This window comes from Anastrepha ludens, chromosome 3 (assembly GCF_028408465.1).
Source record: "Anastrepha ludens isolate Willacy chromosome 3, idAnaLude1.1, whole genome shotgun sequence".
In the NCBI taxonomy this organism is placed as follows: domain Eukaryota; kingdom Metazoa; phylum Arthropoda; class Insecta; order Diptera; family Tephritidae; genus Anastrepha; species Anastrepha ludens.
The window spans coordinates 55,185,146-55,204,884 of NC_071499.1; the positions used below are offsets into that span (position 1 = coordinate 55,185,146).

At 39.0% G+C, this 19,739-nt stretch overlaps 1 protein-coding gene across 1 annotated transcript in view; it reads left to right on the top strand.

The window, feature by feature from the left end:
- The window catches only part of LOC128857987 (allatostatin-A receptor-like), an 86,186-nt gene that overhangs the window by 47,930 nt on the left and 18,517 nt on the right, over positions 1-19,739 (top strand). Inside the window, exons 4-5 of the mRNA XM_054093864.1 lie at positions 1,157-1,275; positions 8,947-9,022. Of these exons, the coding sequence (XP_053949839.1) occupies positions 1,157-1,275; positions 8,947-9,022 (195 nt within the window). The remainder of the gene's footprint in view (positions 1-1,156; positions 1,276-8,946; positions 9,023-19,739) is intronic.

A 19,739-nucleotide genomic window follows, 5' to 3' on the forward strand; every position in this document is an offset into this window, starting at 1 on the left:
TATCTACGTATATGTACTAAAGGGTTTTCCAATAAGAGGTGTTATTTTGATATTCAAAGAAAAATGCTATTTTTTAATATAAATGTTCGGATGTTTATTTCATTATAAAGAGGAAGGTATACCGTTAATAGTGGAAAATAACATCAGGCAAATGACCACCACGACCACGCTTACAGGACAATATCCTTTTCATGGAATTTTCCATAACCAAATTGCAAACTGGCTCCCTATGTCCTTGATAGCCTCACCAATTCCATCTTTGAGGTCTTGAACCGACCCTGGGCTGCTAGAGTAGACCTTCTCTTTCACGTGGCCCCAAAGAAAAAAGTCACAAGTTGATAAATCACAAGATCTCGGTGGCCTATTGTGATCACCTCTTCGAGAGCTAACATGGTCCCTCAATTCTTTTGCATGTATGGAGGGCTGTGGCTGCTTTTTTTACTCTATCATTAGTCGTATGTTTCCACGAGAGCTTCCTATCTAATACTAGTCCTAGGTAGCTCTTCTCTTCTCTAATTGACAGTGTGATTCCCTCAAGAGTAGGGGGCTTAGAGCAGGTATCCTGTTGGAAGCGTTTTGTAGAGTTCCTATACAACATCTGGGAGCACAGGAATTAAGAGAAAGAGAGATGATATTGAAAGAAATTTCAAAAAAAACTAATAAGAATCCATAGAAAAAAATGTATAATAACTTTAGGCGCAATCAAAGTTGTGTCTATGTAATTTAAACACCTAAGGGCCCTTTCAGTGCTGATTTAACTGTGGTGAATTTTCAAACTGAGTGTAACTCTGATAAATTGAGAGTTTAGAAGGAGTTTAAGTGAAAAGCAGCGTTTAACTAACATTGACAAACTGATTCTAGAGGCTACCTTAAGCTTACATTCTACCTTTATAATTTTTCTTTTCATACAAGCTGTGTACTGAGTATAGAAAAAATGGTCATTACTAGAAAAACGATTAAAAATTTTTTTTTTAACAAAAAGATTTTTTTTTTTGAACATTAAGAAAAATTACTCTACCTTCATACAACGCTTCGAACGATGCAAATTTTTACACTCGCGCCTCGCAAAAGAAATCATAATTTTCAGTATTTAAATTAATTTTCCCAGGCTCATTTTTTAACCTTTTCTCCCGCTTCTTCTCTTTCTTCTGTATAGGTGTCCTTCTGTGCATCGTCCTACGTCACACCATTGACGCTGATCTTTTTCCTGTATATGTGCATGTTGGCACGCCTATGGAAGAGCGCGCCTGGCTGTAAACCATCAGCGGAATCGAGGTAAGCAAATGGCGACGTAGCAACTCAAACTGCCAAGCAAGAAAAGCTGAATTTTTAAGCATTCAACTTTGCTCATTTCATTTAATTATAATTCACACACAAACATAGACATACGCACGTTACGTATTGTGTCGCACATACTTGAAAACAAATGAAATACCGAAGTGAGTTGTTAACATCCGCTAGCCATGTTTCGCAGATCCTTCGTTATTTCATTTATCCGCATCGGATTTTCAAGTATAAACACAGCAGCAGCAGCAGCAGTAGTGAAACGTGTCTCGGCATTGCATTAAATTGTGTAACAACATGTCGGAGTGTATGTGTGTTAATATGTAGCCGCAAGAATCTGTGTAAAACCACTCAGCTGCTAATTCGAACGAGCATCCGTTAAATCCCATCAATCACTTGATTTCTGGGTATTTTAAGAAATCCGCTAGAGTTATGCGTGCTGACGCATGCGACAAGAAATTTAATTATGGAAATTAATTTTTGGAATTTTCGGCCCAGCATGCCGTTTCCGCGGGAAATGAAGAAAAATTTCCATATCCAAACTACCCAACGATTCACACCTACATCTGTACTATGATATATATCCTTCTCGAGGACGGGCAGGCAAATTATTCTTCAAATCAGTACACTCAACGAAAAAACGATGGGGCATCAATACTTGACCAGTTTTGACTATTTTTCCTTTTTTTATTTGGCCGTTCATTATTTTCTATGAAAGTATAGCGCAATGTCTAACAAAAACCATATTACATATACCTATACACATATAATGGAGCTTTCAAATTTTTTATAGAAAATTTTCAAATTAATCAATTATACAAAATTAGAAAAATTCCAGACACAGTTTTAAAATGACTTCAGTATACAGTTTTATAGTTTACTAATTATTATTATTTATTATTATTATTATTAGTACAATAAAGTGCAAGTTTGAAGTGGTTAAAAAATCACCCTTTTGCCTGTCGATATTACGCATTTTCTTCACATAGGAAATGTTATAGAACCAGAAACAACAAAATATATATATATATAATTGGCGCGTACACCCTTTTTGGGTGTTTGGCCGAGCTCCTCCTCCTATTTGGGGCGTGCGCCCTTGCTTTGTTTAGCCTGCAGTTGACATCTTTATCTGCTCTTCCATCTGCCGTGACGATGCAGCCGAGGTAGCAGAAGCTTTCAACGAATTCCACCGGGCATCGGTCAACCAAAATCTGCCTTGCGTTATTGTGGTTAACTCTCATGGCCTTGATCTTGGCGATGTTGACCTCCAGTCCGACAGTGCGTGCCAGCGCGACTAGTTTGTCCACCTTCGCTTGCACGTCAAAGAGTTTGTGAGGGAGGAGGCAGATGTCATCGGCGAAGTCCAGGTCCTCAAGATGTCTTGTGAAACTCCATGCGATGGAATCAGTTGGCTCATTACGTCATCAAGGACAATGGCAAAGAGAAGGAGCGGCAAGGGACTGCCTTGCCTTACACTTGCGTTGATAGTAAGTGGATCGCTAATATCGCATTTGTGAAGCACTGCCAGTTCGGAGTTCTCGTAGAGGGCTTTGATGAAGCGGATTATCTTGGCGGGAACTTCCTTTCTACTCAGTGCCAGCCATATTGCGTCTCGTTTTATAGTATTGAACACCCTCTAAAGTCTACGAACAACATGTAGAGCGGGGAGCGCCACTCAACTGATTGTTCTACTATAATCGAAGTGTGTTGGCTTGGTCAACACAGCTCATCTCTTAAGGTAGATTTATTAACCCAGTTTTATATTTTTATATTTTTTTCAGATTTTTGCATATTAGCATAATAAATCCGTTTTTAACTTCCCCTTCAGTCTGTCAAAGGAGATGGGATTGAAAGTTATTTTTGCAAAGAGACTTCGGGTTGTGGTGCAGCGGTTGCTTGACACAGCTGGGTTTGGGTGAACTTTGTGGCGAGAGGTGCTTCATTATCACCCTTTTTTTCTCAGTGGCCGATATTTAAGCTTTGCATGTTTTTGTACACCATGCAGCCTTTATAATTAGCTGGGTTATTTCCTGCGCAAAGAGCGCATTTTACGTGCCCGTTTTGTTTTTACGCGAGCAATCTGAGAATAAGTGGCCTCCAGCGCATTTGATACAAACTGGTGTTCCATGACAGTAGGTTTTAGTGTGGCCGTACTGCTGGCATTTAGCGCATTGGGGAATTTCGCTTTTCGTACGTGGGGGTTCAAAGACAATTCTCGTGTTGAGCAGATACTTCACTTGATACATATCTTTATTATTCAGGATCAACTTTAGTTCGACAATCAACATAGAGTAGTTTTTCGAGCTTCTATATTTGATGTTGTAGATATTTTCGGCTGAATTTCCAAGCACTTTCAGCTCATGTGAAATATCTTGCATGGCAATGGAAGAGTGCATCTTTTTGAATATTACCTTAAAGTTTCTCTCTTGCTTAGACTTATAAGTATGGAGTTCCGTTGGTTTTCCTCCACTAGAGTGAAAATAATTTGTAAACTTCTGGTAAATGGTTGTATTATATTTTGACCTGGTTTCCATTAATGAGCTTCAAACCATAGGAGATTTGGTCAACTTCCTTTAGTAGCTTCATTAGTGAGATACTGTTGTTGACTTTGTCAACAAATATTGGCGGGCCGTTGCTGTTTTTTTTTTTCGAGGTTTAGGATATCCCTCTTCTTGAATTTCCAGAGTAGAAAATCTATTCTGGGTGCGCTCAGACCTGTCCAGCCAATGTTCGTCCAATTTAGCTTGTTTTTGAGAGGATTTGGGCTTACCTGAGCTATCGAGTTGTCGCTTGTTTGACTCCACAGTTTGCCAAGCGTTACCTTGTATAGATTTTTTGGTTGAAGGTTGTGGGGAGGCGTCCTGCTGTTGATAAGCAATTATTTGTGGCAATTTGCGTATTTGGGATTTAGTTAAGGTGGGGCTGAAAATTTGAGTGCTCCAGGTGTTCAAAAGAGCTCTACGACTCGATATATGTTTCTTCTCTTGTCCATTTTCTTGTTGTTGTGTTGCATTTTGTAACATTTGCTGCATATTTTGTTTCAAATGAGGAGATTTAGTGGTTTCTGTTGTCACTTTCCTACAGTTGCCAGAAACTTCCATATGAATACCCAGATTTGTCTTCATAGGATTAACAACTTGTCTCTGTACCCTGCATCGTGTATCACTTCTGTACCGAATATTCCGAGCCTTTGCACAAGCGCAAGAGATTTGGCTTATGCTAAAGCACAGACGTCATCCGGGAAAACTTGCATGTGTTTGAAATCTCATTAATAGGGCGTCCACTGGCAATATCTCGAGGGACATGGTAGCAGTTTTTAAGCAGTTATCACCGTATTTCTCGGAACTTCGGACACACCTCTCTATCCGCAAACTGAAGTTTGAGGGTCGGGGCAGGGAAATCTTTTCAAGTGGGCAGGATTAGAACGAGGGGAAAATCTGTACCGAAGCTGGCACCTCTGTTTTCACTGACGGTTCCAAGATGGGATCGGGAATCGAAGTAGGGCCTCTCCCTAAATCAGCCAATTTATCTATTTCCTTAAAACTGCCGAAAACTGTTAGTATTTTTCGGGCAGAAGTCTTTGCGAAGTGAAAAGTGAGAGAGATATTAAAATTTTTTCCAATAGTCAAGCCGCGATCAAGGCTCTGACGTTGCCATGGGGCAGATCTAAACTTGTCAACTCCTGTAAGGAGACCAAATCTCTTGAGTGTGCAGGAAATATTTCTCTGATCTGGGTTCCAGGACATAGGAAGATAGAGGAAAATTACATTGCTGATGAGCTTGCCAGGATGGGGACTGAATTGGTCTCAGAGACCTGCTGCCCGGTCCTTGGCATCGCCCTGACTGTTGTTAAAAGGTACTTGCACGACCTATTTCTCAGGAATACGCAAAAGAGATGGAGCTTCATTTCTTCATGTGCTATTTCAAAAAATCCTTTGCCCCCAATACAACAGACGGAGGACTCAGGATGTCCTGAGGACTCTACGCCATTCACTTTCAAAAACTCGTAGCTGTGTTAAACGGACATTAGATGATCGGCACGCACGCACAAAAGCTAGGTTTACCATTTAACCCCTATTGCAGGAGCTGTGGGGACCTTTCAGAAAAGGAAACTATTGAGCATTTTGTCTCTAAATCGTCCCCTTTCTGTGTTAACCTAGTATCTACGAAATCATAATTTTCAGTAAATCGATAAAAATGTTTAGAGTTACCTAACTTCTATGAAAAGTTATAACTTATTTTTGGCGATACTTATAGTAGATGCGAGGTTTTTGAATTCCAACATGTAGATATGAGAAAAATCGAAACGCACTGAAAGAAAATCTGTAATCATTATGGACATTGTATGTTTTTTTTACGTAACAGGAGTACCAAGGAATGTTTTTCACTAAAAATCTCAATTTCGAAAAATATTAAGTTACGAGGTTAACACAGAAAGGGGACGTTGGGTGTTTGTTACTTCAACAACTTGGGGCTGTGCTCCAACCTTATTCCCATATTTCCATAGAATAATTTCCCTCTCTAGTTTTACTAAAGGAGCGACCCAGAATTCCAGCTTCTTGTCTTTAATGTTCTTTAGTAATACCTGCCTTACAATTCTATACATTCTTTTGGTAATCTTTGTCGCAACGAAGTTTGTGAGCAGCGCTCTTCAAGCGTCGCATATTGGACCTATTGTGGCAATGTCAAAGTTTTTCTAAACTGTTCCACAAAAAATTATCCCAGGCCCAAGTTTCACATATGGCAAATGAATCAAGTTTTTTTTTTGTTTTTTGAAAACTTCTCTTATTTTACTTTTCTCGGATTTGTCTGAGCTATGCCTTTGACTTTGTGGGCGGTGAATCTGCCACCCTCTCAATTCTTACATGATGCGTAGGATGCATATTTACCCGCTTGCTGGGATAGGAATTTTCAAATTTCAAAATAGTCACCAAATTTCGTTTTCGATAATGTTCCATTGAAAAGGCAGCATTGAGTTTACATTCCAGCACATGCACGCATGTATGTATATACATATTTTCCAACTTTACATTTTTCCCCAATTTTTGCAAATGGAAATGTAAACGATTTTCCCTTTGGTATCACTGTTGTGACCAATTTCAATGTTGTTTACAAGTCTCTTAGAATTAGAATGCAGAAATAGCTTGCAGTTTGCAATAAAACTTTATGGATGTTGGTAATACTCACCTACATATGCAATGTGGGAAAACATTGCCACCGCATTGACAACAAATTTTGGTGTATTTAGATGCATGCGTGCCAGCTTGTCACAACTCATCAGGGAGACAATGGCTAGATTGCGCTGCCTCCTCTTCCTCCTATGTATACAACAACTAACGAATTTTACATTGCGGTATTCTAGAAATATCAATTGTACCCCTGCAGCCCCTTTTTAGATAGTCTCCAATATGTACTTATGTTATGCCGAGCCTGTTGCATTGATTAAGCTACCATCTTTATGAGAGGTGAGGACATTAAGGTCACATACAGACTTAAAATAAACTGCCGCTGTGGTGAAACAGAGTGATGTGATCGGATATTTCTGGCGACATAGATAAATACATAGGATACATTTTCTACGAGGTTTGCACTTCGACCTCATGGTCTTGTATGTCCTCTGCTCACAATACCTCATCCAGGTCCAGTTCCCTTATTAAATTCCGGTTGGAACTGGGTTGGATTGAGCGTATGTGCCTTTCTTCTGGCTGTGAATGGTCGAGATGTCTCTAATTTCTCTGCTCAATGGCGCTGTATGCAAGGAAAAGATCCATTGGAGTCTTCTGGGATTGTTCGCAGAAACGATAAGAGTCAGTGGACCATATCCCGATCATGTGCAGATGACAGTGCAGTCTTCAATGGCCTGTGAGAATACCCGTGAGCACTCTCATTATTTTCTTGGTGGGGGCTATGAGTATTTTAAACTACTTTTGGTTGTACCCTCCCAATAAGGATTTCGCCTGGCGTGGCCCCATAGTTTGGTGCCAACAAACCTCCTCACTCCTAAGCTTCTCCTTGATGGTGTGTCATCTTATAGAAAGGGTCCTATTAATAGCGTAGCCGCAGCCTCTTTCGCCAGTGCGTCCGCTACTTCGTTCTCAGTTATGCCACTGTGTTCTGGGAGCCAAATTAATCGGTGGTGAATGTCAGTCCTTAGCACATTCAGTTCTCGATACTTATTTTTCTTCGTGGTACCATTTTGTGGGTCTTATGAAGCGCACGATTGGTCCCATCCCCAAGATATAGTAGTTCCGTAAGAGAATTGAAAAAAAATATTTATCCAGAAAACCTGCTCTGATGAGTTTTGCTCTTATAGACCGTTACAGCCTGTCAAAAACTTATCTTGTGATGCTAGATAACTTCAAATAAAATCCAAAAACCTGTTTTTTGCACTTTTAACCAGGACCATCTCGAAAATATTACAGCTAATCTGAGTTCGTATTCAGATCTAGCACATCAAACACCTTCGGAAAAGGGTAGTGTGGTTCTTGATTCGAAATTTTTGTCAGTCTGGGCGCAGAAGTCTGTTCTGGTCATATTTCCAAATCGAGTCGAAAAATGAGTGGTGAAGCAATGAGTGTCTCTACATGCGTCTATTATTCATTTGAGGCCGGCCTACCGAGCTCGAGGCATTTAAGTATAGAAAGAGTTTGTACTACTCAAGCCAAGCAGACTTATTACAGGCAATAACAAAGCTCAAAATTCAGATCTGTCATAAAAAAGTTTGTCAAAAACAACCTTCGCTGTTTGGAGGTGCGACATTTTTGTATGTGGAAGAAAATGCGCAACACCTTTGCGAAAAAAAGTGTCAGAAATCAGAGCAAATGTTGAGCCACTTCAAACGTGTATTTTGTTATACTAAAATTCGATGGGCTATAAAACTGCATACGCAGAATTTCTCTAACAATTCTGTTAAAAAAGAGGTTGCCATTTTGATGGAATTTAATTTAGTTTTATAAAAAGTTTCAGACTTTGTATTATGTGGATTTGGTTAAAGTGTGAAATATATTTTTATAAAAAAAAGTAAAAAAAAAGAAATAAACAAAGCGTTAAAACTGCTCAATAAATGCTGTACACTTTCTTTTGACGCTGACTGTATATAACAGAAATAAATGTATTGCGTATGCATTTTAAAAGATATTTTGTCCTTCCTAGCAGCTTTGACGCACATACGTACATACATACGTAATGTAGGAATATACGGATTATTGACGGCGTAGGCGTTTGATAGAACCTTTTTTTTAAATATGTAATATAAACTTACGCAAATTTATTCATTCATAAAGTGGGCAAAAACTACAATGTCCCTTAATTTCCGCACAGCAGGAGTGGGCGGCTTAAATCTGTTATTTTTATACAACTTTACTAAAATTAGAGCCAACTAAGTTCTAGAAACGATGCGCACATTCAGATACGTACATATGAACCAATTTTATTTACCGCACGGATGCTCAATTTGTTGTAACAAAGGCATCCAATTACAACGCAATGGTATGCAATGCGATTTTTAACCAAGAATTTCTGCGAGGACTTTTGACATTCATAAATATTGTTTTTTTTTGTTTTCTTTCGTATCCTCCTCATCCTTTCACATAACACACTCGATTTGATTTGTACGCTAATTTGCATTCCTCTCTCTTTCTTCCATTTCTTCTGCTTCTTCAGAAAGGGCAAACGGCGTGTAACTCGTATGGTCGTCGTGGTTGTGCTTGCGTTTGCAATATGCTGGCTGCCTATACATGTAAGTTCCAAGAAAACGAGAAAAAGCAAAAACACAAAATGCAAACTACAAAATATTGAATTAACAGGAAATCGGGCATGTAAGTATGTGTGTGTGTGTGTGTGTGTACTATTTACATGCACATTAGATTGTGTTGATTTGTGAAGTAGAAAAACCCAGAATTATGGGGGGAAAAAACAAATCCAAATACTATTTGTACAGTGATTAAAAACCGAAAGTTCTGAGGCAAGATTTTTTACTCTTTCGGCATCAAACTTGCTTATAGGCAGCTTTAGTTTTTTGTACCGTTTTATTGGAGCCAAAAGGAACGAACTCATTAAAGAACGCGCCGAATTGGTTTAATGTAATATAGTTCGTAGAAAAACAAACCAAAGCCAAAAGCGAATTCCTGGGTATTTAGTACAAAAAGTAAAAAAAAAAAAATAATAAAAAAATACTTTTAAATTATAATTAAAAGCAAACCAAGCACGCAGTTTTAATACTAAAAACTTAAAAAAAAATTTAATAGAAAAATTAAAAAAAGTGGAACTGTTTCAAACCAAATTTTTTTACTGCAGTTCCTTGTAAGCTAATTAGTATCACGGTGATAACAAAAACATGATAATGATGATAACAGAACATGAGCAAACCACGTAAAGACTTTGGAAAGCGCATAAAGATGTAGTTTCGGAATTTGACTTTGACGAGTCTTCTGATGAATAGAGCGAAGTCGATAAAAAGGATTTTTAGATAATAATTTGAAAGAAATTTTGGAGGAAGAAGTTTTAGACGATCGGATTATTAGCAGTATCGCCACTGAATAACGTGCTGAATATTATCCAGCTCTGAGCTCATTGAAAAAGTAAACTTGTCTACATTGCGTTAAAGGAAAAATCTTGTTCATCTTCTCGATTGACAACAACCGCATGCACGATTTTGGCCGAGTTTAACAAAGCGCGCCAGTCGTTTCTTTCTAGTGCTAACTGGTGTCACTTGGACACACCATATGAGGTCAAGTCCTTTCCTACCTGAGGAGGCCTTCGTCTTCCTTTGCCACCACCAGCTGGTACCGCATCGAATACTTTCAGAGCCGGAGCGTTTGTATCCATTCGGATGACATGACCCAGCCAAGGAGCCGCTGGATCTTTATTCTCTGCGCTATGTCTATATCGTCGTAAAGCTCATACAGCTCATCGTTCCATCGCCTACAATATTCGCCGTCGCCAACGTGCAAATGTCCAAAAATATTCCGCATAATCTTTCTCTCAAGCATTAATAGGGACGCCTCATCGAAAGTTATCTACGTTCACGTTTCTGCGTCATACGTTAGGACACGCATGATGAGAGCCTTGTAGAGTGTTACTTTTGTTCGTCGGGAGAGGACTTTACTACTCAATTGCCTACTTAGTCCAAAGTAGCACTTGTTGGTAAGAGAGATTCTCGGTTGGATTTCTTTTTTACAACCTTATAACTTTCAATAGTGACGTGGGCGCAGACACGCGAGTGCGCCCTCTGTTGGTTTGAAGACAGGGAGTACTTCGTCTTCTCCTCGCTCTCCACACGATTGGCCAGACTTATTCGTTCTGCTCCTTTACCTAGCTTAGAAAAGGCAGAACAAACAGTGCGATTATTAAGGCCGATGAAGGTAAAGAAGTCAGACGATAGCGAGTTATCCTGTAAGAAACCTTGTTTGGTATCAAACGGCTCGAAGAGGTCCTTCCCAATTCTGACGGCGCTGCTGGTATTGAGCAACGTCATCTTGCATAGGCGTATTAGTTGTGCGGGGATAGTAAATTGAAACGTTACGGCATATAGGGAACTTTTTTTTCATGCTGTCGAATGTGGATTAAAAACTGACGAAAAGATGGTATGCATCGGTTCCCCTTTCATGGATCTTTTCTAAAACTTGGCACTTTGTGAATATCTGGTCAAATAAGAATTTTCCAAGGCTAAAGCCACACTGATAAGGTCCAATCAGTTGTCAAATTAGGTTAGGCTACAGTGGGCGTAGAGTAAGTCTCTTAGGTCTGGAAAAACCACTTCGTCTTTCGGGTAAGCGATAAAATACTATGAATGGCTGCCGATTCGAAGTCTGCCAGATATCCAGAGAAGTAAAAGTTTTGACAGCAATATCGCGTTCCGGCTCGAGCGGGGCAGTTACAGGAAAAGTGTTCAACGCTGTCCATTTCTACTTGTTCCTACAGCTGCGCCAGAAGTTATTAGAGGGAACCCCCTATACGTTATTCCCATTCGGTAATGCCCACTGAAGATACCAACATCTGTATTAATAGAAGGCTGGTCTAGATTGATGAGGCAACCAGTTCTATGCTCATTCCTATTCGGCTAGGCCTTTCGAGTTATCTCGAAGTAGGCTCTGTGGTCTATCATTTCTTGACTTGCGCATTGTAGACTAACCTGATCCAAAGCATGCCTAAGGAAAAAGGGGGCATTCGCATATTGGGCAGAATTGACTGATTTTTTGGGAGAGATATAAGTCAATGCCATTTTTTCTAAATGTCAACAACCACAGCAAATTATTGCAGCTCAAAGAAAAATTGTTTACCATCGTATCGTATTTACAAGCGGTATTTTACTGTCAAAAAAAGGGTTTTTGAAGAATAAATAAAGAGTCAAAAATTTGGCTTCATAAAATTGATATCATTTCTTAGTGCCACGAAATACTTCCTCAAGGACCCAAAGTTGTTTATAAGCGACAATATTTAGTGACCAGAAAACTCCAGAGGTTTAAAATGTCAAAGTTCAATATACTTGGTCCAGCAACCATGAGAATCATGTAAAAAAGTCTAACAAAAGCCAAGCTCGAGTATGATTTTGAGACTGCAAAATTGATATGGCTCGAGATAGAAAAATTTTTGTCTAAAATTTGGATTTAATAACCACTGGGATTACGAAAAAATGCATAACATTTTATTATTTTAAATATATTCATTACTTTAAATAAAAAATATTTCCCCCACTTCAATAGTTCCAGTCATTTTTTGATTCAGCCGTAAAATCGCGACCCTCCCTAAAGCGCGAAAACACCCACATACCCATATTCGGCGGCCACTATGTATGTAACACATCTGAGCAGAAATTTCAAACACCGCACAGTCTTATATCAGTCAATTTTATTGATAGACATGTATTTATGGCTGATGTGAAAGGGCACTCGCGAGGACATAAATTAAACTTGGCAAAAATACAATTGATGAATGACACTACGCAGAGTGTGCTAGTGGACAACAATAAACCCGAGCGAAATGTGTACATATTTGCAATGGGAAATGAAGGTCGTAAATTTCAGTGAAAAGCTGGTGAGCCATCTGACTTCCTGACACCACTTAAATACTTAAACATACACATCCAAATGCAAGCACAATTCTCATCAACTGCTGAGTGCTTAAAACCGTATGAAAGTTTTCCATAACTTCGTTTAACATTCCCATCTTGCAGCTATCAGATTATTTTACCGTTTCACTTAAGCGGCAAAAGCTATAAAGTACAAAATTGAATGAAATCACTCAGCAAATCATTTAACTCACGTGACTGCAGGTTCGCCATGGCGTATGAGTGATATTGAATTCAACATTTATATATCAACGCGTGCATGCCTGAGAATTAAGTGCGTAGCTGTGCCTTGGTAAAGGCTGTATGTAAGCGAAAAAGCAAACATGCACACATACATATATATGTATGTAGGTAGCTATGCACAAGAACGCGAATGTATTAATAAAACAAAAAAACTGACAGAGAAAAAAGAGAAAGGGAAGGACAGAAAGAGTGATGTATTACCGTTTAACATTGCCGTTCTTGGGCCTTGCACTGTCAGTTACGTTAAACAAGGCATACATACAAATTTTCCATGTAGTTAATTACGCCAACGACACTAATGGCAAAGTTATTTTGTTGTTGTTAACATACGGAAAATGAGGTAATTTAAATGTAATGTCCATATTTGAACTGCTTTGCTCTGAAATAAAATTTTGTAATGATAATAGAATTAAAAATTTATATTCTACAATATATTTACTTTAACATCGCTCAAAATCGATTTTTTTATAATATTTTCAAGGTATAGACTCGACGACCCTCCAGTTTTGTTATATTTTAGATGAGCTGTTTTTTTATTACAAAATAATAGCATAAGCGATAAATGATCTTTTTTTGGCTTATATTTACTCCTCCAAATCTACTTCACACTTTCCCCTCAGGCGAGACACATGCCCGCGAACAATTCTTCTCATTCTCAAAACTTTTGTTAAACTCGATTTCCGAAATGGCCATTATTGGCTCAAATAACGACTCACGTGAAATCGTATCTATGGACTCCAAACGGTGTCTCTGTAGAGGTAGCCTCAGTTTATTTATGTAGTAAACAAAAGTCACCTTTTGCTAAAACAGGGGGGGTTGTGATATTAAACAGCTCACATTTTTAGCCTAATAAACAAGCTTTGCATGTTAAGACTCACATCTTTTAGGACAAAAATTTTAAAGAATAATTTTTGCTCAAATCCAGCCTCCTTTTACTAATTACTTCCCAAATAATAAAGAGTGTCCAGATTGGAGGTACTTCTTTCAATAGGTTTTTGTTTTTTTTTTTTTGTTTTGACAGAACACGCGTGACTACTGTCAAACTAAATATATACTTTTGTTCAGTACTCACTGACATTTTCAGTATTCACAAGTTTGCACCTCAGCAACGTTAACAAATCGTACAAATGCATTGCGAAAATCGACGCTCTGTGAGTGTATTCATCGCACACTCAGACCAACTTATGGTGTTCGGCGATGAGTCTCATTTTTGGCTTATTGCCTATGTCAATAAGCAAAATTATCATATTTGGGCTAAAGAATAACCCAAAGCCATTCACGAACAACCATGACATCCATTGAAAAAAACCGTTTGGTGCAGCCTCTGGGCTAGAGAAATCATCGGCCCATATTTCTTCATAAGCGAGGCTGGCGCCAATGTGACAGTGAATGGCGATCGCTTTCGCGCCATGATAAACAACTTTTTGGTGTCGTAAATTGAAGCCTGTGATTTCCACAACATTGGGTTCAAACATGACGGCGTTTCTTACTATACACCCGTGAAACAATGGATTTACTGTGCCGTCGAGCAATTTATCTCTTGTCTCGTACCAGTGACGTACGCAGTGGCCTGCAAGATCGTATGATATCACTCCTTTGGACTTTTATTTGGGGGGGTATGTAAAATCTAAATGCTTTGTGATGAACCAGCTTCGACTGAGCTATTGGAAACCAACCTCACTGCAGTTATTTACGAAATACCGTCTGAAGTCCTCCAATGATTCATGCAAAATTTGTGTTTATGGATGACTGAATTAAGGCGCAGTTGCGGCCAACATTTAAAAAATAAATAAACAAAAAGAATAAAAATTGCCCGTTTTGAATTTTCGTTGTTTTATTTCTATTTAAAATATGATATTTGTAAATTAATCACTCTTTACTATTTATAGCAGTTTGGGGCGGTGAAGGAGTCGCGCTAATCGAAGAAAGTGGCTTTGTGTTCGAGTGTCTTTGGCGCAATTTTTTAGGTTTCTACTCACCCTTGGTATGATATGTGCCTTACTTTTCGGTTTTTTGGTTTGTCAACATAGTCTCATTCCCCGTTATGCTGCATTTTAAGAACGTTCCATAGCCAGAAATCACACACTTATTTACTTAGCTTTACTAATGCGATACTTTTTTTTGAAATACCTATATTTAGTATTTCCGAAACTGAGGAATGCGGAATGCATTCCAGTCGTTTCTATGTTGCCGGAACGACCCGGATTTCAATTAAGCCAAGAACCGTCACTTCAGCAGAATTTTTGCACAAATTGGAAATGATTTATGTTGTTCCAACAACAACAATAGGCTATTCCAAGGTCGAGAAAATTTTTTGAATTATTTGAATTTTTCCATACGATTTGCCAACAAAACCAGCAAACCGACCCTTTTTGATTTTCCTAATGTGTTATTAATCAGTAGATATTTTTGATAGTTTTTCTAACTTTTTAGTTGTGATTCTGCCAGTTGTATTAGGTGCGCAACTAAGTTCACGCTGTTTTTTTTTTATGAAAATACAACTCTATTCGGAAAAAATGGTTACAAGTGAATCATTGAAAGTATTGCCCATCGCTGGCTACTACTTTTTTCCATCTTTCTGGTAGATCTCGTATACCGTCACGGTAAAACTATTCATCTTTTGAGGCTATCCACGGATCAAGCCATTTTTTGATGTCTTCATATGAATGGAACCGCTGATCAGCTAGACCATGTGCCGTCGATCGGAACAGGTGATAATCAGAAGGCGCAATGCCTGGAGAATATGGCGGGTGGGGTAGGATTTCCTATTTCGGTGTTTCCAGGTAGGTTTTAACGGCTTTGGCAACGTGATACCGAGCGTTGTCATGCTGTAGAATCACGTTTGCATGCCTCTCCACGTATTGCGGCCGCTTCTCGCGCAGTGCTCGGTTCTATCGCATCAATTGAAGTCGATACCGATCACCAGTAATGGTTTCGCTTGGTTTTAACAGTTCATAATAAATAACACCAACTCGGTCCCACCAAATACATAGCATAACCTTCGCAGCATGAATATTCGGCCGAGGCGACGACGTAGAATCATGACCGGGCTATCCCTATGACTTTCTTTTCTTTGGATTGCTGTAATGAATCCATTTTTCATCATCCGTCACGAGGCTATGAAGAAACCCCTTCTTTTTTGACACTGAAGCAGTTGTTCACAGGCGAAAACACGACGTTCAACGTCCCTTGGTTTTAACTCATAAGGAACCCAAGATCCTTGTTTCTGAATCATTCCCAAAGCATGCAATCGCTTGGAAATGGATTGGCGGGTAACTCCTCATACTGAAGCAAGCTCTTCCTGCGTCGACATTAAAATCACCGTCTTTGAAGCGACGGAACCAATCTCGGCACGTTGTTTCACTTAAAGCAGTATTTCCATAAACTTTTTGTAGCTCTCGATGCGCTTCAGCCACCGTTTTTTTTTCGAATGAAAGAGGAAAATCAACACTTCCCGCAAATGACGATTATTCAGCACAAAATCAGACATTTTCACAAAACCAAAAGTATATGACACCAAAACAAAATCACTAATGTGTCGAAGCAGTTTGTTTACCATATGTCTAAGCTTGGTTTACGACGTTTAGGTTATGTTAGAATCGACTAGCACACACTGGTGGCGGCATCTATTGACAAACAGCGGGAACTTAGTTGCGCACCTAATACTCGTATTATTTGAAAACTTTTTCTAACATTTGCTGTTTCATGACGGAGGTTTCGAACCTAGGCTCTGCATAATGGTAGTCACCCTCCAAGCCATTTGGCTATGGCTGCCACAAAATATCACACAAATTTCAGTGATAATTCTATAAAACTAAAAAAAAAGATATCTATTTTTCTTACACCATACACTGTCGAAGTGTGCCACAGTAGCGTAGCTAAATTATTCTTTCAGCCAACTGCATATCGTAGAAAAGAGGCCTATGCCGATATGATTGGTTAAAGTGGTGATTCTTCCAGAATCCAACTAGCGCTTCCACACCATTTTGTTGCCACATCCTCGTTACCAACTTGTTTAACGGTTATTTACAGCATGACTATATCCAGTCTGTGCGGTTTAGGAATCTTTCGTAGTTTGTTGACATCTAAGCCCGACAGTTGTTCGAGACTCTCGAACAGCGGTTTGCCCAGGATTAACATTCTGTCCTTCCATAAGGCCGGGCATTCGTTTCCTTTTTCTCTGTTTGTTTACAACTGTGACTGTGTGTGTTGTGAGGGATGCCCATTTTGGCTGCTTGTTCTCCGATAGACCAAAAGCCACTTATGATTGCCGTGAGTCTCCAGGCGTCCCGTCGTTTCATGTTTATCAATGTTGACGTTTGTTTCTGCTTGTATGTGGGCCATAAAGTTCTGCTATTTTAGCATGTCGTTTGGTCTCTTCATCTATAATCTGCGATTTGGAGGTATTTTGAGCAAATCGCATTCTTGATTGCACCCAGTGCACCACCAATTCTGCAACAATGTTACTTATGGCAGATCTCCCTCTAGCCAGTTCATGCGCTTTTTCGTTTCCTTCAATGTTCCGATGACCCGGGACACAGATTAAAGTAACTTTAGGTTTCCACCCAAGGTGGTGAGCCTATTCCTACTTTACCGATATAAGTTTCTCAATAAATTAATTTAAGTTATTGTTCCAAATTAAATAAATCATTTAAATGAGAAAAGCTAAAACTCTGTGTACTATAAATTCCTGGAAAGTTCTATAACATAATTCATTCATTCAAATTCAAACCAACTTTCTTATCTGAATTTATGCTCAAGTTGACTTAAGGCGACTCAAGTTGACTACTACCACTACCACCACCACTACTACTAAATACTAAGTACTATTACATATACCTGTGTGCACATACAAGTGTGTACATACGAATCGAAGTTGGTCTAAAATTTTTATTGCGAAATGTCTAATTGCTTTGATTTTATAGTCAATTACAAACTGCTGTTTAATTTGCTGTCATTTGTTTATCTTTCACTACGCAAACATATCGATTGTCATGAATTTATTTAGAAGGCAGTTGTGAATTATTATTTATTTTCTAGCAAACGCCAATTAGTTTGTTGGTTTATTTAGTTAATAACACCATTTCTAGAAAATTTGCATATATCATTTTCAAATATATGTGCGTATGTTTTATTTATTCTAAATGTATCAACTTGTTTACAATTGTTTTAGAGTCATCAATATTTTATGTTATTCTGGTAAAATTCACTCACCCATATTACGATTGTGCAAATATTTGAGTAAAGTTTCTTCTATTGGAACAAGCAGAAAATGTTTTGTGTGTTTATATTAAGCTCGTTAAAATAATTCAGCATATACGAGTTTAGTCATTCTAATGGGGAATAAAAACAAATATAATTCCATAAATATTACACCGTACGAAAAAAACTTCTTTAACGAAAAAAATTCATATGCACGTTAGAATATAGATTCTGAATAGGTAGATAGGTAACATAGGTGAAATGGTTGAATTACCACTCTGACACACTCCAAGTAGCACTAAAGCGCCCTTTTGATACAATTATGAGACCATCAACAGGCAGATATCTGCAACCGGTCCGAGCAGTTGCAGTAATGGCGAAGATTGATCGGATTTGGGTTGGAGCACTGCACCAGGCTGTCGAAGAAAGACACATTCAATGACCTTAATCGCCTAGCTGCCAAGCTCGGCCATTTACAGAGAAAGTGCTCAACAGTCTCCTTCTCTGAAGTGCTCAACAGTCACGGCTTCTGAAATGGGTATTAAATGACCGGTGAACGCAGCTATGAGTTTAGAAATTGAAAACAGCTTGGAGCCCCTAGGACTTTCTGAGTTCTCCGCCTATTGTACTGGGGCCAAAGGACATTCGAAGTACCAAACGAAGTAATGGAGCTCCATCTGAGCTGCCTGATAAATAAGGTGGGGATTAACAACAGTCGGGAGGATGCGAATGATCGGGTAACGAATGATCTGGCAAGCTCATCAGTAACTTTATTCCAATCTATGTTCCTATGTCCTGGAATCTAAATCAGAGGCATATCACCTGCATACCCACGAGATTTCATCTCCTCCTTACAGAAGTTGACTAGTTTGGATCTGCACCATTGCGTCGTCAGAACCTTGATCGCGGCTTAATTATTGAAAAAAATGTTCCCTAAGCATTTTGTATGGCTGCAGGATAGCAAAGACGTCTGCCTCAAAAACCTTAGCAGTATTCGGCAGTTTTAAGGAAATAGATAAATTGGCTGGTTTAAAGAAAACCACTGCTCCGACTCCCGATTCCATCTTGGAGTCATCAGTGAAGACAGGGGTACCAGCTTCGGTACAGATGCTCACCTCGTTCAAATCCTGCCTGCTTGGAAAGTTTGCCCTAGCACGAGCCTCAAACTTCAATGTGCGAATAGAGAGATTTGTTCGAAGTTCACACAGATACGGTTATAACTGCCCATATTACTACCCTTGAAAGATTGCCTCCAGAGGTCAACCTCCTTCAGCCTGATTGCTCTTTGAGCAGTGATGGAAATAACATAAAGCCGATGGGAAGTAGGTGCAAAATGATGTTGAGGGCAGCTCTGCGGCAAGTTCTGCACGCTCCGGTGATGCCAATGCATGCAGTTCTTTGTAACCTCCTCAGCTTAGTGATATTATAGCCGTTCCGAAGAACTTCCCACTAAAGCAGGCATCCATACGTTAAAATTGGCAGAACCACTACGGTGTACATCCAAAGCACGACCTGTGACTGGAGTCCTCATTCATAGATTTGGAGTCGAAAGCCATACTGACCTTCTTTACCCGATTTTCAAAGTGTAGCTCCCGATGGAGTTTAGATTTAAGTATCTCTCCAAGATACCTAACTTTCGATGAAAGCGGGAGAACGTGATCGTTTAATTTGGGAAGCCTAAAGTGTGGAGATTTATATTTTCTAGTAAATACCACGAGCTCCATTTTGTCTCAGCTGACTCGGAAGCCGCAACTGGCAGAGAGCTGTATTTTGTAATTTTGCTATGTTAGGAGCTCTATTTTAGAAAGAAATAGTGGAACCTGAGTTAATCTAAATTTTTACGTGTTTTATTTTAAAACGACACCTAGACGCGTTTTTTGAAAACCTTCTACTTTTTAATAATTTTTACTACCTTTACCTTTTAAAGAAAGGAATAATAAAT